The 25,737-nt window shown below is 46.8% G+C and overlaps 1 protein-coding gene across 2 annotated transcripts; it reads left to right on the plus strand.

Annotated features, from left to right (window-relative positions):
• Positions 1–1,082: 1,082 nt before the first annotated feature.
• Positions 1,083–25,501, plus strand: PNOC (prepronociceptin). Of its 2 annotated transcripts, none has more exons than XM_059176704.1 (4): positions 1,083–1,283; positions 11,104–11,253; positions 21,821–22,271; positions 25,096–25,501. In XM_059176704.1, exons 2-3 carry the CDS (start codon positions 11,128–11,130, stop codon positions 22,220–22,222), a joined length of 528 nt encoding a protein of 175 aa, XP_059032687.1. In that variant the 5' UTR covers positions 1,083–1,283; positions 11,104–11,127; the 3' UTR covers positions 22,223–22,271; positions 25,096–25,501. The 2 variants fall into 2 exon arrangements, with proteins under 2 accessions (XP_059032687.1, XP_059032698.1); XM_059176715.1 differs by lacking the exon at positions 1,083–1,283 and adding an exon at positions 1,475–1,556.
• Positions 25,502–25,737: the final 236 nt, after the last annotated feature.

The following is a 25,737-nucleotide window of genomic DNA, read 5'->3' on the forward strand; positions in this document are numbered from 1 at the left end:
GCAGAGAAATGTTATTCTTAGAACTTGTTGCTCTTCCCTTGAAGCAGGTGCTTTCTTACTTGCTTACTTTCTATTTTTTTCTTTTTTTTTGATCGAGATGTAATTTACATAGCATTAAATTCACTATTTTAAAGGCCATAATTCAGTAGTTTTTAGTACATCCCCTACATTGTGCAACTCTCAGCACTATCTAATTCCAGAGCATTTCCACCACCCCCCTCCTAGAAAAACAACAACAACAACAAAAATCAACCCAATTTTGGGTTAGCAGTCAAGCAGTCAAAGCAGATGAATTCTTTCATCCTTCCCCGCTGATCTCAGGTCCATGAAAGAGCCAGACTTGCGCCACAAGAGGGTACCTGAGCTCCTTGTACAACATGGGCTCAAATCTTGGGATTCTGTAATATTTTTGCATCTTTTTGGGAGGGCCGAGGAGAAAGTCATGTTGCAATTTTCCTGGGACAAAGAGAAGCACAGCATAACCTGGGGACGCTGGGGACCTAAGCATCGCCTTCCTGGGCTGACCGTGATCTACCTCCCCACGGGGAAGGGAAGGGGGATTGGTCCTGAGAGGTGCGGGCATCTTCAACAGCATCTGAGACTCCAAGGGAGATGACAGCAGCTTTTAAAGTACTCTGTTGTGACACTAGATGTTGACAGGGGATTTTTAGATTTGGTGGGTATTATTTAATGTGAAAAGGGTGAAGGGGGTGCAGAACTCATTTATTAAAGGTCTCATATGTTCCAAATACTAATAGAATCTCATTTTTCTCCCCACAATGGTCCTGGGAGGTATCACACCCATTTTACAGAAGGAGGACCCGAGGTTCCCCAAGAGAAGTAACTTGTTCTGACAGTAGAGACAGAATTTCAGACACTTCCTTCTGAGTGTAAAGGCTCAGAGTTTTACATTGTGTCATGCTGTGAGCACCTGTGAAAGTGCCTCCTGGCATGACCCATGGCAGGTAAGATCCTCTCCCCTGAGTGGCCTAGTTGCTGCCGCCTGGGTAGGGACAGTGGAAGGGGCTTGGCTTAGCTCAGTTCTGGGCTTCCCTGTGCCGGGGGGAGCTTGGCGTGAGATTCCTCTCCTTCTGCCCTGTCCCTCTTCTTTACTCCTCAGTCTAAAAGGTTGTTCAAGGAGACTCCAGGATTGGGGTCCACCTCGTCACTTTCACCAGGAGCCTTTTTTTCTGACTGACTTGCCAGAGCTCCCCATCAGTCCTCACCGTGCCTCTGGAAGCAAAGGGAAAGCAGCTGGGGGATCCTGGCAGAAGAGAGTCCAGGTAAAGCAGGCTTGAGAATGGATGGGGGGGGGGGGTCACAGGTCTGAGCACAGAGCCAGGGTTGGGGTGGGGGGAGCAGGGAGCAGCCAGGAAGGATTGTAGGTTCTGCTGCTCGCTTGATTAAGGGGGTCAGCGTGTGTATGTGTCATCGAGGTGGGCAGGGAAGGGGAGGGCTGTGCGTGGGGTGGGGGGAGGATATATATACGCTGGTGTGGCTGATACGGCAGAAACGAGCCTCCCAGCCGAAGGAGCCAGGCTACCCACAGCTCTCAGGTAGGCAGCTGCATGCGAACCCCAGCCCCAAGACAAACAGCTGGGAGCCCCGGGAAGGAGCACAGCAGCCAGGGGCTCTTTCCTCACCCTCTCTCCTTTGTCCAGGGTGGATGCTGCTGGCCTCCTGGAAAATTATTTCTCCATTCCTCTTACTTTCAGTGCTCAGCCAAGGGGTGGGAGGGGGTACGGCTGAGGTTTTTATCCTGAAGAGAGAGATGCAGAAGAGCTGAACTTGGAGATGAGAAAAAGTTTTGATTCCCCGGTTGTGGCCCTGACTATGTCGTTGTTATCTGCTGGGAAAAGGTGGATGCAGGAGTGAGATGAGGGGAGGAGCAGGCACTGGGGCAGGGGGCTTGTGCGTGATTCCTGTGCGTGGCTGACTTCCTTTCTTCCCTTGCCTCGGAGTGCAGAGTGCGTTCAGGCTGGTTTTCAGCATACCCCTGAACTTGATTTGGAATGGGATTTTTCCGTCCTGCGGGAACCCTTCTCCCTTACGCACTGAATAGAAATTGCTGGTAATGCTGTGGGGAAAGTGGGACCCGGGGCGTCACGCTCGACCGGTACAGCGCGGAACGCAGCCACTGTGTGTGAGACCCACGTAGATTTCCGCAGGGATGACCTTGGACGTCCAGACCCTGAATTATGTGGTGGTTTCTTCTTTTTCTTTGCATGTTTCTCCTCCTGCCCATCTCTCCCACTTAAAGGTCTCTGCTGAGTCCTGCTGAATATGACGTTCAGAAGTCATCCAAACTCTTGCTCTTTCTCAGCCTTCTTTTCTGTCTCCTTTGTGCGTCTCTCTCCCTCTCTCTCTCTCATACACACACACACACACACACAAATACTCTCTCACTCTCTCTCTCTATCTCTCTGCATATCTTGCTTCCCCTCCCTTCATTACCCATGCTTTCTTCCCCACATTTCACTCTGAACACGGGTAAGTTCTGGGGGAATTTCAAGTGAAGCAGGATGATTCGGGAGATGGACTATTTAAAGCAAGCTGCTTTGGACTTGAATACCCTGATCCTAGGCTTAAACATCTGTGTTTCGCTTCCTCGAGCAGCCCATAATTGCCCCAATTATAACCAATAACATTGTTCGGCAGACTAACAAAAGATGAGCTTTGCATGGCATTCGCCAGCAAGCCTAAACCGGAGTTTTCAACATAGATGGGGGGGGGGGGGGGGTAACTGCCTGGCTTCTTATCAAAACCTCCCAAAGAAATTGCTGCTCTTTCTCACTGCCTGTGGGTAGCTGCCGCACGCACACTCCTTTTTCCCATTTATAAAGTGAGGCAGGGAAATAGTCAATACACTTCCACTGATGCTGTGATACCTTGAACAGAAAGGATCAGTGTTCCTCTGGGCTTGCTGAGTCCTCTGCAGGCGAGGGTGCCTGGAGAGACCGTCCTCAACCACCATCTCAGTAAAAGGAGCAGCTTCCACCCGCCCATGTGTGCTGCCCCGTCGAGGGTCCTATGCTGCAGCCTGGGGTCTAGGGGTGCAGTTCTGTTCTCCGTGCCCCTGCTTCAGCAGCTGAAGGCTGAAGGTACTCAGGGATTCAGAGAATGCGGGAGATCTTGCATTGTCAATGAAGGGAGTCATTGCAGGATTAGGCTCAAACCTGTGCTCTCTGGAGCCGATGACAGGAGCTGTCACAAAGCCATTCTGCATTCAATCAATCCATTATTTATCATCCACACTCCACCAGGCAGGAGAGGCGGGTGGGGGGGGGGGGTGTTCTGGTGGATTCAACAGAGGTGATGATAACAACCCTTTATGCTCATGCAACGATTTACGTCTTCGCGCTTTTGCACCCATTATCCCTAGCAAACAGCCCGGTGAGCTGGTGTCATTGTCTCCGCGTTGCAGGTGGTGAAACTGAAGCTGAGAGCTCGGCTCCGCACCGTGTCTGGGAGTCTGAGCCCTGGGAGGACTGAGTCCAGCCTTCCTGGCTTCTGCACACCACCCCCTCTGGGCCAAGGGTGCTCACCAGTTAATGGGGGCGAGGGTCAGACAACACAAACACAGTGAAACAATTAGAGGACAACGCAAGGTTGGGTGTAATTAAGTCCTAAATTGCATGGTCCAGACAGCGAGTGCTGGGGGAATTTGGAAGAAGGGGCACTTGCTCCCGGATTCCGGAGATTCGAACTGGGCAGGCAAGGAGGGTTGAGGGCTTTGGGGAGGGAGGTGGCAGCCAGGACAAAGCCACAAAAGGAGGGCAAGGGAATCAGCCTTGATTGAAACCTACTGTGTGCCAGGAAGGGAACTAAACTTGTCCACATGTTTATTTTATGCTAACACCCCCTCCCCAATGCACACACATCCAGGCATGGTAGAGGTGTGAAGGTTACGGTGAGTGTTCTATGCTTTTATCAACAGGGTTCAATGAGCTCCACTCCATAGCCCCACGGCTCCTGAAGCCCAGGACAGAAATTTTGCAACTGCATCTGGGGGGAGCTACTCATCAGACATTGTAGGAAGGGAATGGGCCCTTCTCAGGAAACAGGAGTCCTTCCGACAGCATCTTGGAGCGGTTTCAATGGCTGAGAACTCATTAAGCAAATTGGATTTTCTCGACGCTTTTATTTCAATGCGCATAGGTGCTCCCACTCTCTATTCTGAGGGTTTCTTACTAACCACAGACCTTGAGATCTGGGGCACACCCATTTTGGGGGCAAGCCGATTTTCTGGGCATCTCCCTAGATAGGCTCCAATCACGTTTGGTCTTGACAGTCTGTGATCTTGTGGTTTTTCAACTGTTAGCTGCTCCCTCAGCATTGCAGAAACGAGGCCTGCCCAGCTCTGAAGGGCCTGATGTGGCAGATGAAGTGAAAGGTTTGCTCCCCAGGAGTCTAAGTCTGGGTGAAAATGTCAGTGAATCATAGAGCCAAGGCTCAGAGCCAAGCTCCGCTCTTCCCACACTCATCCTGTGCTTCCTCCTCACCCCCATCCTCATTCATCATTTCATTCGTTCAGCCAAGAAGCACATGTGATACTCATGATAGGAGGCTTGTAGTGCTAAGTGTCAGAATGTCCTCAGCTTCGTAGGAACTCACATCCCTGCAGCTGAGCGCTAACTGAACGAGTTTAGGCCCACGGTCTCCCAAAGGGGTGTGGATGCCCCCCGTGATCCACTGGGCTTTGGGAAACGGAAGCCTTGTTTTCTGTTATCTTTCCTAATTGGCACTTTAGTGGGTTTTAGAATGTATATAACTTACGAGTCAGTTGGGAATGTGTGCTCACAACTGTTTGATTGCTGGGGGCAGAAGGCTAAAGAAGTCTGGAGAGTGCTGTTCTGGATTCATGGCTCTTTGGCTTATGGGTATTTTCTAATCTTTATGAAAGAACATTCAGTGATTTTAATATAAAAGTAAATGAAAGCTTTTAAACATCCATTTAAATTATTTTGACCGGGGGCACCTGGGTGGCTCAGTGGGTTAAGCCGCTGCCTTCAGTTCAGGTCATGATCCCAGGGTCCTGGGATCGAGCCTCACATCGGGCTCTCTGCTCAGCAGGGAGCCTGTCTCCTCCTCCTCTCTCTCTCTGCCTGCCTCTCTGCCTATTTCTGATCTGTCTGTCAAATAAGTAAAAATCTTTAAAAAAAAAAGTTATTTTGACCGCCTATGTGGAACCATGGGCCAGAATCAGGAAGATCAAAGTTCAGAGGGACCCCTTTCCAGCTTTGAGGCAGCCCTGACAAGAAATATGTCTGTGGTGCCTCTCCAGGTCCTCACCGGAGCCCGGGCTGCTGCCCTGAGGCCACTTCCTCAGGAAACCCTCATCTTCCCTTCCTCTTCCCTCCCCCCTTCTTGCTTCCCCTTCCCAGGACAGCACACATATCCGGCCACTTAACAAATTAAAAATACTAACCATCTCACCCAACTGCCCCTTTCTGGAGAAGGGGAAGCTGAGGCCCGGAGAAAGAAAGGGCCTTGCTCCAGATCCCACAGGGAAACAGAGAGCAGAGGCTGGAGCCCAGGACTCTCTCGTTTCTAAGCCCAGGGCTCTGGCTCATTCATTGCTCACCAGCACCAACCCTATTTGGTCTGTTGTAGGGGGTGCAGGACACGCTTTGCCCTCCACCTCCTCTATGCTCGCTCCCTCTTTGCAGGTGGAAATTCAGAGCAGAAGGAGGACCTTTTTGAATGTAAGTGAAAGGAGAAAAGGCCACTAAAGAGGCCTCCCTCAGTAACAGCTGGTGAACTAGCAAAATCCCATGTAGGACTCCTGTCTAAGATGAGTCAAAGAAATGAGGCGTGTGGAAGACAACCCCTGTGCCTATGGGCAATAAGAAACTCCTTTGGGAAGGACAGGCAATAATAAGGACGTTGCAATAGGTGAGAGGGAGCCCAGAGCTCAGGATAAAGGGGGATCGTTAGGATGAACTCGCCTACCCAGAAACAGACAGCAGCAGAGATCCTGAGTGGCCTAGTGAGAGCAGGAGCTCGGGGATCAGATGGGCTTGAGGCTCCCCTCTGCCACTCTGAGTCATTACTCCTCTGTCTTCTCAACTGTAAAATGGGGATAATAGCACTTACCCCACAGGATGGAGCTTACAAAGCAATTAGCCCAGCACTGGCTCGTCATACTCTAAATATGAGAGTAAGGTGATGACGGTTGAAGACAGAGACTGGCCCAGGGAGATCCCTCCAGAACTGGCCAACCGTTCTGAAGCAGAAGCAGTATGTAGAGTTTATGGTTTTCCAGAACACGCCGTTTGACGTCAGCACGTCAGAGTTTGAGTTCTGGCTCTGCTATTTATAAGCTAGATGGTCTTAGCCCAGTTGCTTAACCCCTATGAACTTACGTTCCTCTCAAAAAGAAGTATGGTCTTAACCCTTGGTTCGAGGATTGTAGAAGAATATAAAAATCTTTTGTGACTTGTAAAGAATAATATCTACACACAAGGTTGCTGAAAAGAACAGAGACCACGTACATGCCTCTAGAAGGAAGGCTGTCCCTCCCCGCTTCTCCACTAAAAGCACCAAACTTAAACAGGCTTTCTCAGAGGCCATAAGATGAAACTCAATTAACTTCCAGCTTCATACGTAATCCTCCAAACAGATAAGCAACTAATTATATTGCCCTGGGAAGCAAGATTACATGCAAATAGATTAAGGCTAAAACACAGTGGTATTTTATCTCCATAAGCAACAAGGCACAATTAAATTTATGAGGTGTCGTTACCAAAATAAGAGGTAATTAAACATTTCTTTATTCAATAAGAGATGTCCAGATTATAGCAGCACCACATGAAAGTGTTAGCTGAGTGTATTTCGCTTGGTTCACCAAGTGAAATACAAGCCAGGTGAAATTCATACATATTCTGGGCAGTTCTATTTACTGATGGTCGTTTTCTTGCAATAAACCACCTCCACCGCCTGTCCTGATCCCCATTTTGCAGTTGAGAAGACAAACACTTGCAGGTAAAATAACTCACCCAGAATCACACCGAGGGTAAAGATTAAATGTATATTTATTTATATTTATGAATATATTAATCATGAATCAATATATTAATCATGAATCAATTAGCTACCCACCCCTCACCTTACTTGGCATTAACTGATACACAGAGCTACAAGAAAAAGCACATCGATTTCGTGGAGATTTCTTAAAAATGAAAAACTTCTACTGAGCTTCCAGAATTCAACCATTGTGTTCTAGGTACACAATGGTACTCGGTGTTGTGAGGAGTACCAAAAAAACAAAATACAGTCCGCTCTGTGAGGATAATTAGATTTATTTTGAGCTTTCACTTATATTGGCCTCACCAAAATATGACAGCCTTGGAGATAGACCTTGGAGATAGTCCCATTTTAAGGATTCTTGGAATTGCTGAGAATAAAGAGCTTTGTGTATGAATGGGTTTTAAACAAGAGATGGAGTCACTTGTTCAGAGTGAGGGGTGGGGGGACAGAGAGGGTAGGGAGGTTGGAGCCTGAAAGAGAGGTGTCCCATGAACCCGCCGGGAAGGCCAAACTAATGCCAAGTAGATTCAAGAAGGTTTGCCAAGTGCCAGACCAAGGACAGCTCATGTTTTATATGCGGGAAAGCTACCAGACGCATTTTACATGCTAAATGTCCCAGGAGCTCATCTTCTTTCTTCACCTCACCCTAAAAACCCATTTACCCAGAATATGAGATAACAAACATCAGTCAGTCCACTGGGCATTTCCTGAATGTGCAAGTAGCCGCGGTTAATGAGGTTCATGAAAAACCTCAACCGGAGAGCATTTCATTAACAGCTGTCACAACTTATCAGCTCAGCCTATGCAAACATTATGTATTGCAATTGTGTATGAGGAAGAAACCCGTCCCTCTTCTAGCCTTCCCTTTCCTCTGCGACATGCAGACACTGCCACCATGTGCCCAGAGAGGGCACAGCCATGCCATTCTGGACAAACGTTACAAAAATGTCTCCCAAAGAGAAGGATTGAAATTTAGTAGGATAAGAAATGGTAAGGCAAGTCTCAAATTAAACAAAAGACATAGGCAGTCCTCTGTTTAAGACTCGTGTTTATATGGCGGCTGTTTGAAATTCAAGACACATTTTCTCTTCAAAAGGACCTGTGTGATGAGGTTCTATAGCTTGTGTACCGACACCTATTTGACCTGCAAACTTCACATAGGACACTACTCCAACCATGCCTCACAGCCCTCTGTAACCAGGCTTCTGCTGGAGCGTGCGTGGGGCTCAGGATGAGAATGGCATCTTGCCTCACTCTGGAAGACCCTGTTCCCACCCCAACCCCCTCAAACTCAACACTCACCTAAGAGACATGCTGTCAGCCCCACAGATCCTGAAGCCCCACAGATCCTGTGCCATTAGATTCCTGGGCCCTGTGAGGCCGAGGCTCCTGGACACTCCTCAACTCTCCGTGAGCTAGGGAGAAAAAGAATGCTCCTGAGATACTTAGCAAACATTCTGAGCACATCTTAAGTGCCAGAAATACATGGAACTATAGAACATGGTCTCTGCCCTTCAGAAGTCACCATCCAGTGGGACAGACAGACACAGAAGTCCAAGCTTACAGTACAATGTCACAAGTGCCATGCAAGGGACGATGACAATATCATACAGTGAAGGCTATGCTTTGAGCTCTTCCTTTTATAACTTTTTATTCAGGACTGGTTATGTGCCAAGGGCTGGCACAAACAGCCTATAAACACCAACTGCCTACAAACACCAACACGTTCATGACCGTGTGAGACAAGTACTGTGATTGTGCAAGTTTTACGGATGAGAAGCTGAGGGGTTGAGTTACGATATGGGATCTGGACCCAGTCGGTCTGTAGTGAGGAGCAGATGAGAAAATGCGAATCACAGCTCAGGGACACAGGTCTGTTGTGCCTGGTTGACAGGTCCCTGAGGCTTTCTTCCTTCCCACTGTGATGTGTTGCTTCCCCATGCCTTGAAGCAGAGGAAATTCATTCAACTCCATCCAGGGGTCGGAGCTGGCTTCCCAGAGGGGATAATTCTTGAGGTGTGTACCAATATGAGTGGGAGACAGGTATTCTGGGCAGAAGGAAGAACATGTGCCAAGGTCCAAAGGCATTAAAAACAGGATAGAAATGGGAACTCTCCATGTTTCACTAGGACCAGAGGGGATGCCAGTGTGAACAACAGGAGACAAAGTTAGAAAATTGGGGCAGGAGCAGTACGCAGTCCCAGTGGGGTTTCAGTATGAAGTGACATCATCAGATCTGGAGATGTCTTGGTGGGAGGCCAGATCATTAGCTGGACTAATTAGAAGGTCATCACAATAACCAAGATAGGAAGTCTCAACTAAGGCACTGGCCCTTGGAATAGAGAAGAAAATGCATATGAGAGGTTTATTTGTATCAGGGTTTGTCTTCATTGTTCATTAGCCCTGGAGCCCCATTATCTGGAGGGTAGAGTCCAAATCCTTTGGATGGCAAACAAGGGCCAGTTCCATCTGAGCGAAACTTCTCTTTCCACAAGGAGCTTCCCTTAGGCCGTGAAGGCAGGTGGCCCTGGGACACCAGCGCACTCACCACCCCCTCACAGGCTGTGGTCCTAACACAGCCTTTCCAAAGGCTGTTTCCTGGTCCTCTCACATGCCCTCTTCTTTCTCCTCTTGGCAAACTGTTACTCATTCAAAACCCATCTCAAATGGCCCCTCATGGACTTAACAAACACGACTGAGTATCTTTTCAGTCGACAACCTCTTGTTATGAGCTACTTGGATGACACAGAACAAGGCCAGTGGTGAATTCAACTGCAAGACCCCCTTCCTTCTCTTGACATGCTCCATTCCACGCCCATCTTCCACCGGGGATTCTCAGACTTTAGCATGTATCTGGATGTCCTGAGGATCCTGCTAAAAAAGCAGCTCCAACTTTTCAGGAGTTAGGTCCAGGGTTAGGTTGAGGGTTAGGACCCTACATTCTGGTCCCTTGTGATGCTAAAGCTGGTCTGTAGGCTGCATTTAACAAACAAGGCTTATTTCTCAGTAGAGTCTGATGAAAAAGCAATAAGACAATAATTTTTATTTTTCTAGGCCGGGCTCTTTGTTGGAGGTCAAATTTATGCACAGTGAAATGCACAGGATTTAAATGTACAATTCCATGGGATTCAGCAAATGTACAGACCCCTGTGACCCATACCTCAGTCAAGAACATTCGCAACGTTCCCAGAAAGTTCCCTTGCTCCCCTTTCCACTTAATCCTCCAAGTAAAGCTGTTTCTACAGGGACACAAACCGATGCAGTCCAAGGAAATAGCTTTCTGATTCAGGAGGCTTGATCACAGAGTAAATTTAAAGAGAAGCAGGAAAAACTGTACATCTCTCAGGCAATCCCACATAAAGAATGTCAATGACTGATCTAACTAATGATGGTTGGAGCTATTATCTTCATGTCTTGGTTCATTTTTCAATAAAGAACCACACATACCCAGACCTGTGTTTTGCATGGACGAGTGTGGTGAGCACAGAGTCCCTGGGATCAGGAAGCTAGCTCACACCTCGCCCAGGAAACAGACAAAGGGCCCAGAGTGGGGAGGCTTCTGGGAAGAGCAAATTCTGGCACGCCGGTCATCCCTGGCTGAGACAGAAGGCTGGTGGGGGGAGAGACAAACAAAGTACACAAGTCATTCATAAATCTCACTCTCGCACGGCACTTTGCAAACCTTCCCTTACGGATCTCATGTCTTTGCAACCGCCCTGTGCCAAGACAGGTACCGCCATTCCCCTTTCATAGGTATGAAAACTGAAGCTTGGAGAGACCATCTAAGGTCCCACATTGGTAAGTGGCAAAGTGAGGCCTTTAGCTCCCTGGAAACGCTTACGCAGGTTGAAGCCAGCTATGTGGCAAGGATCACAAGGGTGCTCTCCTTAGGGGCCCAGACACTAGCCTCTGCCCCAAGGGGCAGGCTCCCTGTATCCTCCATGACCCATATCCTTCTGGGAGGGGAAACTTGGGCTCTGGTGCTATCTCCTCTGGTGCGTCCCCCCATGTGAGGCCCCCACAGAATAGCTCTTCTAATGGCCGCCCACCCTCCCTTGTGTTTTGGCATTTTAGCCCCCGGCTTCCTGCTCCTGCACCATGAAAATCCTGCTTTGTGACCTCCTGCTGCTCAGCCTCATCTCCAGTGTGTCCAGCAGCTGCCAGAAGGACTGTCTGACCTGCCGAGAGAAGCTCCGCCCGGCTCTCGACAGCTTCAGCCTTGAGGTAGGCCCTGGAGCATCCCCCTCTTCTCCTCTCTCCTTCCTCCAGACCCAGAATGAGAAGTTCCGGCCTTGCCCAGAGGTCACGTGACTCGCCTGGTGTCACGTGGTCAGCAGGCCCCAGAAGCCGGGCCTCCGCATCTTCTAAGTGCACACCCTGACATCTTTCCACTTCTCCACATTCAAATAAAGGCCTGCGTGTGCTGCTATTTTGTTCCCATTATTAAAATAATGCACACTCATGTTGGAGGTTTTGGCAAATTCAGAGAAGCCTATAAGAAAGAGAATTACCTTTAATCCCACCTGTCAGAGAAAGAACCCTAGTTTTTTCACTTGCTATATTATACCAGCATAATTTCCCCCACGTTATTTTACTTTAAGTTCTTTCTTACTATGAATACGGCTTAGTTTGTTTAACTCTTCCTCTCCCGTTGAACATGTACATTGACCTTCATTTTTGGTATTATAGGTAATTCTACAATGAATCCTAAATGTTTCCTCATACTTTAAGGTTTGAATTTGAGATGCTAATCTGGCATTAGATTTCTTTTCACTAAATAAATTGCTTTCTCAATGCTTTCATGTCAGTCTAAATAGTTATTCCTCTATGACATTCAGTATAACTCAATTATTTTTTTCTTGGTAGTCAGACTTCTTTTTTTTTTTTTTAAAGATTTTTTATTTGTTTATTTGACAGACAGAGATTACAAGTAGACAGAGAAGCAGGCAGAGAGAGAGAGAGGGAAGCAGGCTCCCTGCTGAGCAGAGAGCCCGATGCGGGACTCGATCCCAGGACCCTGGGATCATGACCTGAGCCGAAGGCAGCAGCTTAACCCACTGAGCCACCCAGGCACCCCAAGTCAGACTTCTTTCAAAAGATGTTGTATTTGGGGGCGCCTAGGTGGCTGAGTCTTTAAGCATCTGCGTTTGGCTCAGGTCATGATCCCAAGGTCCTGAGATCGAGCCCCGCATCAGGGTCCCTGGTCAGCGGGGTAGCCTGCTTCTCCCTCTCCCTCTCCCCTGCTTGTGTTCCCTCTCTTACTGTTTCTCTGTCAAATAAATAAATAAAATCTTTTTTAAAAAAGATGTCATATTTCAAACGTTTCAATCTTTTTTTACTTTGATTTCTTTATTCATTACTTTTTTAAATTTCTTTTTTATTTATTTTCAGCATAACAGTATTCATTATTTTTGCATCACACCCAGTGCTCCATGCAATCCGTGCCCTCTATAATACCCACCACCTGGTACCCCGACCTCCCACCCCCTGCCCCTTCAAAACCCTCAGATTGTTTTTCAGAGTTCATAGTCTCTCATGGTTCACCTCCCCTTCCAATTTCCCCCAACTCCCTTCTCCTCTCTATCTCCCCATGTCCTCCATGCTATTTGTTATGCTCCACAAATAAGTGAAACCATATGATAATTGACTCTCTCTGCTTGACTTATTTCACTCAGCATAATCTCTACCAGTCCCGTCCATGTTGCTACAAAAGTTGGGTATTCGTCCTTTCTGATGGAGGCATAATACTCCATAGTGTATATGGACCACATCTTCCTTATCCATTCGTCCGTTGAAGGGCATCTTGGTTCTTTCCACAGTTTGGCGACCGTAGCCATTGCTGCTATAAACATTGGGGTACAGATGGCCCTTCTTTTCACTACATCTGTATCTTTGGGGTAAATATCCAGTAGTGCAATTGCAGGATCATAGGGTAGCTCTATTTTTAATTTCTTAAGGAACCTACACACTGTTTTCCAAACTGGCTGCACCAACTTGCATTCCCACCAGCAGTGTAAGAGGGCTCCCCTATCTCCACATCCTCTCCAACACTTGCTCATTTTGGCCATTCTAACTGGTATAAGGTGGTATCTCAATGTGGTTTTAATTTGAATCTCCCTGAGGGCTAGTGATGATGAACATTTTTTCATGTGTCTGATAGCCATTTGTATGTCTTCATTGGAGAAATGTCTGTTCATATCTTCTGCCCATTTTTTGATATGATTGTCTGTTTTGTGTGTGTTGAGTTTGAGGAATTCTTTATAGATCCTGGATATCAACCTTTTGTCTGTACTGTCATTTGCAAATATCTTCTCTCATTCCGTGGGTTGCCTCTTTGTTTTCTTGACTGTTTGTTTTTTTTTTGTTTTTTTTTTTTTTTTGCTGTGCAGAAACTTTTGATTTTGATGAAGTCCCGAAAGTTAATCTTCACTTTTGTTTCCTTTGCCTTTGGAGACATATCTTGAAAGAAGTTGCTGTGGCTGATATCGAAGAGATTACTGCCTATGTTCTCCTCTAGGATTCTGATGGATTCCTATCTCACATTGAGGTCTTTTATCCATTTTGAGTTTATCTTTGTGTACAGTGTAAGAGAATGGTCGAGTTTCATTCTTCTACATATAGCTGCCCAGTTTTCCCAGCACCATTTATTGAAGAGACTGTCTTTTTTCCACTGTATATTTTTTCCTGTTTGGTCGAAGATTATTTGACCATAGAGTTGAGGGACCATTATCTGGGCTCTCTACTCTGTTCCACTGGTCTATGTGTCTGTTTTTATGCCAGTACCATGCTGTCTTGGTGATCACAGCTTTGTAGTAAAACTTGAAATCAGGTAACGTGATGCCCCCCATTTTATTTTTGTTTTTCAACATTTCCTTAGCGATTCAGGGTCTCTTCTGATTCCATACAAATTTTTGGATTCTTTGCTCCAGCTCTTTGAAGAATACCGGTGGAATTTTGATCGGAATGGCATTAAAAGTATAGATTGCTCTAGGCAGTATAGACATTTTAACAATGTTTATTCTTCCGATCCAAGAGCATGGAATGGTCTTCCAACTTTTTGTGTCTTCTTCAATTTCTTTCATGAGTGTTCTGTAGTTCCTCGAGTACAGATCCTTTACCTCTTTGGTTAGGTTTATTCCCAGGTATCTTATGGTTCTTGGTGCTATAGTAAATAGAATCAATTCTCTAATTTCCCTTTCTGTATTTTCATTATTAGTGTATAAGAAAGCCATTGATTTCTGTACATTGACTTTGTATCCTGTCACATTGCTGAATTGTATCTATGAAAGACCCACAGCAAATATCATCCTCAATGGGAAAAAACTTGCAGCCTTCCCATTGAGATCAGGAACACGACAAGGATGCCCACTCTCACCACTCTTGTTCAACATAGTATTAGAAGTCCTAGCAACAGCAATCAGACAACAAAGAGAAATAAAAGGTATCCAAATTGGTAATGAAGAAGTCAAACTCTCTCTCTTCACAGGTGACATAATTCTTTATATGGAAAACCCAAAAGACTCCACCCCCAAACTACTAGAACTCATACAACAATCTTTATTTTTTTAAGATTTATTTTTTAAAAGATGTTTTTATTTATTCATTTGAGAGGGAGAGCATGAGTGCAAGCAGGTAGAAGGTCAGAGGGAAAAGCAGAAGCAGACTCCCAGCTGAGCTGGGAGCCCCAGTGCACGGTTCAATCCCAGGACCCCGGGATCAACACCTGAGCCCAAGGCAGCCACTTAACTGATTGAGCCACCGAGGCGTCCCTCAAACTCCTCAGCCTTTAAAAACAACCAAAAGTAATGACAGTCCCTTAAGGCAAGTGTGCAAACATAGACCATACCTTCACATGGGCTAGCTCACCAACAATGAGCAGATGCAGCCCCTACAGACCCAAACACCAAGCTCTTCCCACACCTGCTCTGTGGTTTTTGAGCCTATTTTCTGAACAGTAATAACTACCATGTCATGAAGAGCATCCCCAGATAACCCATCCAAAGTTTATACCTCCTTCTCATTCATCTATTGTGGTTTTTCTGAGCATTTACTGTATGCCGAGACCAGAGCCAGGCCAAGGGATCCAAAGGTAAGCAGATGGGTGGAGTTTGCAAGCGGTGGGAAAGAAGATCCCACAATCCCTCCAAGAGGGATTAATTATTGGGTGCAGGGGAAGCACAGAGCAGTAGCCCCCATCCTAGACTTTTGGAACTTTTAGAGGAACAGACATGTCTAAGGAGACCTAAGGAGTGGGAGCAAAGAGGCAGGGGGAGTGCTCCAGGGGGAGGAGGGAGGCAGGGAGCACCCAAGCAAATGCATGCATAGCCCGGAAGCAAGTGGCATGTAAGGAACTGAGAAAACAGTTTGGGGGAACACAGAAGACCCACAGGCCTTTGCTTTGCAGCTCAGAGAGGTTTAAAAGTGCATCTACAAACCACTTTTCTCTGGTCTTAGTAAACAGAGCAGACAATTTACTTCACGTGTAAACCAGTGACCAGTTGATAATCTGATAATCACCACCCTGCTCAATTCTCAATTTGCCATCTAGACGAGACAGGAAGCTATGCACAATTCTGAGTCCTCTTTTTCTACTTCCTGTTGGGCTCCTGTTCTTCTCCCCACTCCGTAAACACAAGTGACCCCCAAGATTCTCTCTCTCCTCCCTCATCCAATACTCCTACTTCAAAACTCAGATTAAACTTCACTTGTGAGAATACTGTGCTGATTCTCCACCTGCCCCCAATACTGCCAGCCCCTTGCTCCTTTGAACCCTCACAGACACCTGTGTCTGCTAGTCTCTCACCAAAAGGTATGAACGTCCTTTTCTGATTGTGCTGGGGATCCACAGTGCGCGGCACAGAGCCTGACACAGAGCCATGGAAATTGTAAGACTACCAGACCCTTAGTCTCCTAATGGGTCAATACCTTGCAGACGCAAGAGAACCTGGAGTGTGTTTCCATCCTCCCTACCATCTTAAATCTCTGGGGTCCTGACAACACTGATAGATACTTCTTTGAAACAGGCCAGATAATGGCCAGTTAGAGCCTCACGGTGAGGGATAAATCCTTCAAAGTGCCTGCTGACCCTCAGAGGACCTGACTGCCTGATTGTTTTGTTTCTAGTTTGTATTCGCTTTTAACCTACTTTTAAAAGTTTGGTGAGATGCCTAGAATGTTGGCAACCACATCTCATTTCCAAATCTTGCAAGCCTTTTCCAACTCTGTGAATTATGGGGGCTGGGGGAACTTAGATGTTTCAGCAAGGATCACCTTCCCAATCCCTCCACTAAATTATGTAATACTGAGTGATTCCCAGGACCCCTGACATCCTTGGCTTTATCAAGAAGTTCCATGTTTCTCACTCCAGATCAATGGTCCAAGTATGGCTGGCTTTTTGTTAGACTATCATTCTGGTCAGTAAATGACTCATACACCCAAACCCATTGCAATGTCTTGGGCATCCTTCCTCCTCATTATAAATGGTGCTTACGCCATCAGCTTATGTTGAAACAATTAGACTCGGAGTTGTTTTAGAGACAAATGAGAAGGTAACCCTCAAGGTCTGGGAAATTAATTTACAACTTCCTGAAACTTGATTAATAGCAAAAGAAACAAACTTCTAGTGCTTTCTATCCTTCAATACCTGAAAACTCTTACTAGTTGATTTGCAGTGGGAGTTCATAATATGTTTTTCTCTTGCACTATTCATCTGCTTGCCTGCTAGTGTTAGCCCTCAGACATTTTAGCAGAACCTCCTACAGCAAGTGGCTCGCAAATATCTCTTGGTCAGAAGTGATTTGATTCTTTAGGGGCAGAAATTTGGCAATCTCGATGAGCCCCTTCTTTTCCTTCCAATGGGCTCACGTGCCTCTGTTTCCCTAATGTTCGATCCCAGACATCCAATGGCCCTTTGCTCAGTTTCCTCACAAACCCAGCTTTACAGATCAATTTGGCACCAATCTGAGACTTTCCAGATGCTCATCCACGCTCTGGCTTAATATAGCAATGTCATCCATGTGGGCTGGGAAATGTGTCCAGCTCACTTACTAGATCATTAACCAATCTTTGAAAAGAGGCTTGTGGGTCCCTTAGACCGGAGGGTTAGGCATTAAGCTCATTTGTCCATCTGCTGCTACAAATGCTGTTGTGAATTTGGCTTCCTCGCATTTGCCCAAAACCTTCTCCTAAATCAAGAGTTGAGATGATTTTGTTCGCATCTAATTCTTCTAACAGTATGTTGAGTCTCTGTATAGCCCATGCATCTGGTTTGATCATAGATTTGCATTTTCTCTGATTGACACCTAATCTAATTACCATCTGGGCTTAGCAACCCAGGGGCTCACAGAAGATCTAATAGCCTCTAGGCTTAGCAACCTCCAACTGTTCTTGTAAATGGACGGAGCAGAATCATTCCACAAGCATTTGGGGCTCCTATTTTGTGGGCAGTGGACCAAGTCTGCTCAAAGTCCATGTGAGCTCCAAAGTTTTACCCTTCTGCCGGCTTTCCCTGTGCTCCCCGTGCCTTCCTGCTCTCCCCTTGACCCTGTGGAGTAGGACTCCTCCCACTCACCACTGCGGACACTTTAGGCTGTGTAATTACAGGGGGCTGACCCGCACAGTGTAGACTGTTTGCCAGCATCCCCGGCCTCTGCTCGTTGGCTAACAGTAGCATATCCCTTCCCCCACCCACCGTATAACAACCATAAATGTCTCCAGACATTGCCAAATGTCCCCTGGGGACAAAATTGCCCCCACTAGACACCCAGGGCTTTAGAGTAATCAGTCAGTAGGACGATGATCTGAAAGCGTACAAGTTGGTTCTACCTGCTTTTCTTCAAAGTATTTCAGGAGCAAGCTAAATACAGACCCAAGCAACCCTCCCTCTGAAGGAGACTCCGACCACTGTATTGCGGGATGACCCCTTCCTCCTCAGGGCAAGTTCCAAAGTAGGATTTCTCAAAGTACAGTCCAGCCTCAGACTCACCTGGGTGTTTGCTAAAAATGCAGATTCCTGGGCCCCACCCTGGACTTACTAGATGAGCATCTCCAGGAGTATAGGTTAAGGATCTGCGATCTAACAAACCAGCAGCAAGTCTTGAAGAACCCCCAGGTTTGTAGCTACCTTTGTGTTCAGGTCTGCCCTCCCCACCTACGGAAGCTGCTTCCCATTCATTCTTTCGTACCCAGTGACACTGTGGGTGTGAAAAAGGGATTTCTCTACATAACTCTGCTGAGTTGGCACTGATACTAGTTCTGTCAGCACCTCTGAGGAAAGTCGAAATGGAAAAGGCATGCTCACGACTTGTGTCTCAGCAGAGACCACTGTCACTACCTCTGGCTAGCCGGGGGCGCTCCACAGGGCTGCACCTTAGAAATCTTATTGGAGAAGAAGAGTGGCACTCCCACTGGCTTCTCTTTCTCCTCTCTGGTCTGGCAGAAAACGAGCATTTTTCCCATCAGAGCTTTATGTTTTAGTCTCGCAAAAACGTTACTCTTATACTCATGTGCACTGATTTGCCTTGCAAGGGCACAGAGCTCATGGAATAGGAGGTGTCCTGGGTTGGAACTCAAGACATTTGGGTTCTTGTTCAGGTAATATCTTGTCTAACAGTGTAGTTTGGGACACATTACTGAACCTCATCATAACATGAGAACATGGACTATGTCAGTGGTTTCCAAACCTACACAGATAGCCCAGAATTACCTGAGCTTTGTAAAAATAAGTTTTAAACCCTTGTTCTAATTCCTCAGGAATTTAACTGGCTCTTGAATTGTCTTTTTTTTTTTTTAATTAACACATAATGCATTATTTGCTTCAGGGATACAGGTCTTTGAATCATCCGTCTTACACAATTCTCAGCACTCTCCCTAGCACATACTCTCCCCAACGTCCAAAACTCTGAGGGGCACCCTGGTGGCTCAGTTTGTTAAGCATCTGACTCTTGATTTCAGCTCAGGTCATGATCTCAGGGTCATGGGATCAAGCCCCACCTGACATCAGGCTCCACGCTCAGCAGGGAGTCTGCTAGTCTCCCTCTCCTTCTGCCCACCACCACTCCCACTCTCTCTCTCACTCTCAAATAAATAAATTCTGAGAGAATTTGAATTCACACCCAGACCAAGCAGAAGAGCAGACTTAAGGGGGAGACTGTATATCACATAATTAAATTTACCTGCTAGTAAGAAGGACCTAAAGTAACAGTGGCTTAAATAAGACGGAGATTTGGTTCCCCGTGAGGAAGTTGGGAGGTAGACAATTCAGGGCCAGTATGACAGCTCTGCCAAAATGTCCAGGTTCCTTCTCTTTCTACTTTACTTTATATGGGTGCCCCTGTCACAGGGCTTCCATCCCCTGAGTCACTTCATGACATCAAAACAGCCAATTGAGCACCAGCCAAAATGCCCACATTCTAAGCAGGAGCCTGGAGGAAGGGAAAAAAGAAGGAGAAAAGGATGCTCTCCCCAGGTAAGTCAGCCTTCTGCTTTCCCGGAAGCCATGCCTGGTCACTTCCAGGTATATGTCAGCGGTCGCCTCTGGCTACAAAGGTGTTTGAGAAACTTATGTGTGGTCTTCAGGAAGAAAGCAAGCATTCTGTTAAGAAGGAAGAGGGGAGATGGGTATGGAACAGACAACTGGCAGTCTCTGCCCCAGAAGGGAATTTTTTTAAATTTTTTATTTATTTATTTGACAGACAGAGATCACAAGTAGGCAGATAGGCAAGCAGAGAGAATAGGAAACAGGCTCCCCGCTGAACAGAGAGCCCAATTCGGGGCTCGATTCCAGGGATCTGGGATCATGACCTGAGCCGAAGGCAGAGGCTTAACCCACTGAGCCACTCAGGTGCCCCCAGAAGGGAATTCTTAACAAATTGCATTTAAAGTGCTAATCAGACACTTTGGTGGACGTACCAGACAGGGATCAGGGAAGTGTCTGGAGTTCAATAGATGTCAGGTGGGCACCTGGGTGGCTCCGTGGGTTAAGCCGTAGCCTTCGGCTCAGGTCATGATCTCAGGGTCCTGGGATCGAGTCCCACATTGGGCTCTCTGCTCAGCAGGGAGCCTGCTTCCCTCTCTCTCTCTGCCTGCCTCTCAGTCTACTTGTGATCTCTCTCTGTAAAATGAATAAATAGATGTCAGGTGCTGGACGTACAGACCTGGGATCCCCTGAAAGAAATGACCAAAATCACAGCAATGAACAGTCACCAAGGGGCAGATTGTAAAGAGAGATGAAAAGGATCTTAAAGATAGAGTCTTAGGAATACAGGAAGAAAGAGCACAAACAGTCTGAGAGGTGAATGCAGTGCAGAGAAATTTCAGCAGGGTATGGTCTGCATTGCCAAAGGCAGCACAGTCTGAGAATGAGGGCTAATTTTATCTGGTGACTGAATTCACTGGTGGTCTTGGAGAAGGAGGTTAGTGGAAGATGAGGGCGGGAGCAGATTGCAAGGAGATGAGGCAAAATGGAAGATGCTGAGAGGGAGGCATGAGTGCAGACCACATCTTGGAGAAGCTTGGCAGGGATGAAAGAGGGTCAGGGTCAGGGGCGGTAAAGAGTTGCAGGAGAAGTAGGACTGGAGGAGCCATTTTGAGGGGTTTGGTGGGACAGTTGTAAGGTGTATGATTTTGCTGCAGGCACATTGCACTCCTTGGTTAGGGATCAGGTTGGAAACTTGGCCCACATTGGCATCTATGCCACTCTGAACACCAGGGTTAGGGTTTCGCTCCCCAGATAGGGGGTACCAGCCACACACACCAGTCTCCTGATGTCCCACAGCTATCCAGACAGAGCAGTAACTCTTGATGCCCTGTAAGCCAGGTAAGAGCTCCAAGATTTGATGAAGAGCTCCATGGCTGTCCATGACAGCAAGGTCAAGTTGAAGTGGGATTTTTCATCTGGCTGAGAACAGAAACACAGAGAAGCATTTGGGGTGAAGCCAAAACAGCAATATTAAAAGAACTTGGAGGTTAGATGCTTCCAAAAGACCTAATCAGAGATAGGAATACGGGAGGCAGGGCCAAGGTCAAGACCATTCAGGAGGGGCATGGAAACATCATGGTCAGCCCCTTGGTCTAGACTAGAAGTGGGAGACACTTGCAGAGACAGAGCAGCACTAGAAGTTGCCAGGGGCCAGGCAGGTCCACTTAATAGCATCTGTTGGCCCCCCCTCCCCAGCTAAACCTTAATGCCAACCTGCCTACCTTCCAAAGTGTCTTGAGCCTCGTTTTCCATAACTGAAACCCAGGTAATGATAACTAGTGTATGTGGGCTGAAAAGTGAACAACACAGGGTTCACCTTAACGTGGTGATCTTAAAATAGCCATGCAGATTTAAGTACATGCTTTGACATCCGCACCTTCTTAAATCAACTGGCCTCTCTCAAGCCTGATAAGAGAACAAAATAAAATCCTTTTTTATGGGTGACCCTTGTGAGTTGTGCTTGGCTCCAAAAACTTAGCTAGGGCTCTAACTGGTGTAGCTGGGGGCACTCATTCTGCATTGACTTTCTGTGTCACCTGGGTAAATTAATCTCACCTCTCTGAGCCCTGAGTTTCTTCATTTGTGAAATGACAGAGCTGAGGCAGATAGTTTTCTGTATCTCTGCAACTCTGAAATTCTATGAACCTAAGTAACGCCATGTGAACGCGCTACACAGTCCTTAATAAAGAGATGCTTCAGAATCACTTGCATTGGTACTGGTGCGGATTTTGTACCCAAAGGAAGGGCTTTATCTCATTGCCTTGGACTAAGAGACATTCCCAATCCTTCTTTCTCCCACCTCTGTCTTTGCAGGTGTGCATCCTTGAGTGTGAAGGGAAGGTCTTCAGAAGCCCTCTCTGGACTCCATGCACCAAGGTCATGGCCAAGGGCTCTTGGCAGCTCAGCCCTGCTGACCCAGAGCACGTGGCAGCTGCCCTTTACCAGCCAAGCGCCTCCGAGATGGAGCTGAAGCGTATGCCTCGCATTAGGAGCCTCATCCCAGCCCAGAAAGAGACAGAGCCCGGCATGGATGAGGCTGGAGACATGGAGCAGAAGCAGCTGCAGAAGAGGTTTGGGGGTTTCACCGGGGCCCGGAAGTCGGCCCGGAAGTTGGCCAACCAGAAGCGGTTCAGTGAGTTTATGAGGCAGTACCTGGTCCTGAGCATGCAGTCCAGCCAGCGCCGGCGCACCCTGAATCAGAATGGTCATGTGTAGCCGGAAGGGGAGCCCCTCCCAGCTGCACCGCGTCCCCTTCAACCCATGAGTGAGTTGGGTGTGAATGAGCTGGGGGTAAAAAGAAACCTTATATACCCAACTGTCTTAGCCTTCCTCCCATGCCTGGAAGCAAGTTAGCCCCCAAATACGTACACACACTGCATACTGCCTCAAGGTGTTCGGCTCCTGGGAGGCGGGGGAGGTTTATATTCACCTCCCTCCCCACCCTCCCACCCGCCTCCTACCCACCCCTTCTCTAGGGAGTAAAGATTTCCTTAGCATTGTTCCTTAAGGCTGACCACTGCCATTTAGAGATTGGTTACCATGGGGATAATAGTAGCATGTTAAGATAACTAATTCCTCTATAGCTCTCCAGGAGCTCAGTTACTATGGGGACAGTTAAGTGGACTAATCTGCCTATCCAGTTGCCATAGCAACCATTCAGTTCACCTTTCTTCAGAGACCATCTCTAAGAACCTATCGCTGGACCTACCCCCAGCCATTTGTGGTCTGATTTCTGTGGCCGTGATGTTGCTATTTCACCTTCGAAGACAGATTAGCTTTCTTCTACCCTACCCCCTGTATCTCAAGGGGGCTGGATTCCACGGAAACCACTGCCCTTTCCCACTTTGCACCTGGAAAGGAGTTCTCGTTAGGACGAGGAGTTACACCTTCAGCTTTTCTCTCTTCCACTCCTCATTTGTCCATCCTGCCACCTTGCCAGTGTCCCTGAGGTCAGTGACAACATCACTGAGCAAGGTGTAGAGAATGTGGCCCACCTGACCAAGTAGTTTTAGAACAGAGACTAGGAGATCGTCATCTTTCTTCACTTCACTTCTTCCCCAGGGGCCATTTGTGTTTATTTTTGTTTGCTTCCTGGCTTGCTTTTACTCTTCTCTCCCTCCTGTCCTTCCCCCACCCCACCCCCGCCCCACACCATGGGAATGCTCATACACGCCCTGTATTACAAATCAGATAAAAAACATCAAAACTCCTAATTTATTGCCCAGTCTTACAAACTCCACTTTCCCCAGCCCATCAACCTGTACAGAATGTCAAGTGGCATAGGAAACTAGCTCAGTAGAATTTTCTGAAAAATCTAAGAAAATCCCACCCATCAAACATGTGTGCTTAATTCATATATGGGAATCTGATTATCTACAGAGCCTCATACCTCTTCTTTAACTGTCTAGAAATTACCCTAATGGAAAAAACTAATCAGTTGGCCAAACACATTCCCCAAACATTACCCAAGAGGGACTTTTCCCTGACTCCGGGCATTAAAAAAAATAAAAAAGCCTACATATGCTGTTTTATTTTGCTTCCCATATGTCAAAGGTAGCCAGATCAATAATACTCTTTAAAGCGTATTAATAAAAATGTTAATCTTTGGCACCCACAATTCAGCATAGGGACAGCCAACATAGCTCTTTGCAGGTAAGTTGGTTTGCAGAAGGCCCATTGCCAAATACAGACATCGGTATTAAGTTGTGAGGAGAAGGCGGCCATGTGTATTTTAGCAGAATGACTAATCTCCAAAGGCCCTGAATTAATCCGCACCGTTTTTGAAGTCATACTCTTGGATCCTTAACAAGCATCCTCTTTCTTCCTAAGCCATATTTGCACAGTACCTAACACAGTATATCCTTCAGAAGGGGCATGGATTGAATTCTATCAAAGCTAAGACATTCTTTCTTCTTAAAGTGGCTCTTAAGGAACACTGAGGCTCTTGTCTAATTCCGAACCACAATTATTTTCTTTACCTAAAGACAGTTTAAAACCAGTCACATTAACAGGAATCAATTTTTTTAAAAAGAGAGAGAGAGAGATTTCAGCTCCTATTCAGACAATTGATTTTGCTAGTTTTCTATTAAACTTACAGCTGAGAGGCAGTGAAACGTAACTGGTAACTAGCTTTTGTCTGCTGCTTTGCTAAAGATACAAAGTTCTTGACGGAACCATTGGAAACGTTAACCAGCTCGTCTGGGTCTATCATTGATTTCTCTCCTTCTTCTTTCTGCAACCGTCTCTCTGTTTCCTTTTTTTGCACACATTCATGGTGGCTGAGTTCCAATAGGAATATGTACTTACGAGTCCACACCAGGCAGCTTAAATCCTGTTTTCATTCACCTACACACACACCCCAACCAGCCCTACACATGCCCAAGATCACGCACACCCCAACCAGCCCTACACATGACCAAGATGTCTCCTTCGTGGGGGATCCTGATGCTGGGCTATTCTGGACTTCTGAGATAACCCAACACCAATCTATACTTGGAAGGCTGCAGGAAGTGGGGCCTCCTAACACCGAAATGGGATAAAGAACCCTACTCAGAGGGTGTAATGATGTGTTAGGAAGAAGGGACATTGACATGCAGGTCCAGTCCTAGACAGAACTGTGCAAGGGGGTGTCTAGTTCCTGTCCCTTTTCTACTCTATCCTCTGCCCCACACCGTGGCCCTTCCCGACAGTGGAAAGTGAGCAAATTCATTCACAGTGAGGAACTGGTGAAATCTGGTTTACAGAGACAGGTAAGAGCTATAAATGAGTACACTATTTAGCCTCAAGAAATGAAATTACTGCACATGGATTCCAAAAACCAGGGATCAGAGAGCTGTTTCTGGACATAGGGCCTCTGCTATGCCTTTCAAGTCCCAGCTCACAGAGCTTCTTTGTGAGTCCTGACTGTACACTTGAGGCCAGAAAAATCAGGTATATAGAGGAAGTTAGGGAACCCTACTTGCTGCTTTGAAAGCTCTTTATTTGGTTGATAAGCTTTTCATTGCCTCCTTGCTATTGCTCAGGCAAATAGTATTGAAAGGTCAGAGAAACTACTGGGTTTGTCATTTTAATCATTTCTGTCTCCCCAGGTGTCCAAGTGATCCCCAAAACAGCATGTCTCCAGCCCCAGACCTGCCAGTTGGGAATCAGGACTCCTTTCCCAAGGCACTGAGGCAGGCTTTGCCTCCTGGTCCCCATTCCCGCCCCCAGGGCGGAGAACCTCCACATCCAACCCCCTACTCCCCCGCCCCCGCCCATGGCATGTTTCATGACAACCTTGTTGTTACATCAGAGTGTATTTTTGTAATTCCTCCAGCTAACATATAAATGACCCCATCTTTCCTTCTCACTCCCCTTTCTTCTTCTAGGGGTGGGTCAAAGGAATAGGAAATCAAGCCTGGGGTTTTGACTTGTCACTGCCATAACTTGTTTGTAAAAGAGTTGTTCTTTTGGACGGTTTGTTTTAAACAGATATTTCTCCATTAAACTTCTACTGAGCAAATGGTTAATAAACTGGCTGGCTGTTTTTAAGTGAGGTAACTGAGAAGCCCAGACTCCAAACACGCCATCAGAGCTGCCTCTCTTGGGAAAGAGAGGCAAAAAGTACATGGCCCTGCTTGATATAAAGCATGATGGGGCAAGAACACAGGAGCCTAAACGCCCTGACTGCTCTGCGTCTCGGGATCCAAGTGCGGGATTGGCACCACTGATGGGGCAGCACCCCATTTCTG

This window comes from Mustela lutreola, chromosome 1, assembly GCF_030435805.1.
Source record: "Mustela lutreola isolate mMusLut2 chromosome 1, mMusLut2.pri, whole genome shotgun sequence".
NCBI classification, from domain to species: domain Eukaryota; kingdom Metazoa; phylum Chordata; class Mammalia; order Carnivora; family Mustelidae; genus Mustela; species Mustela lutreola.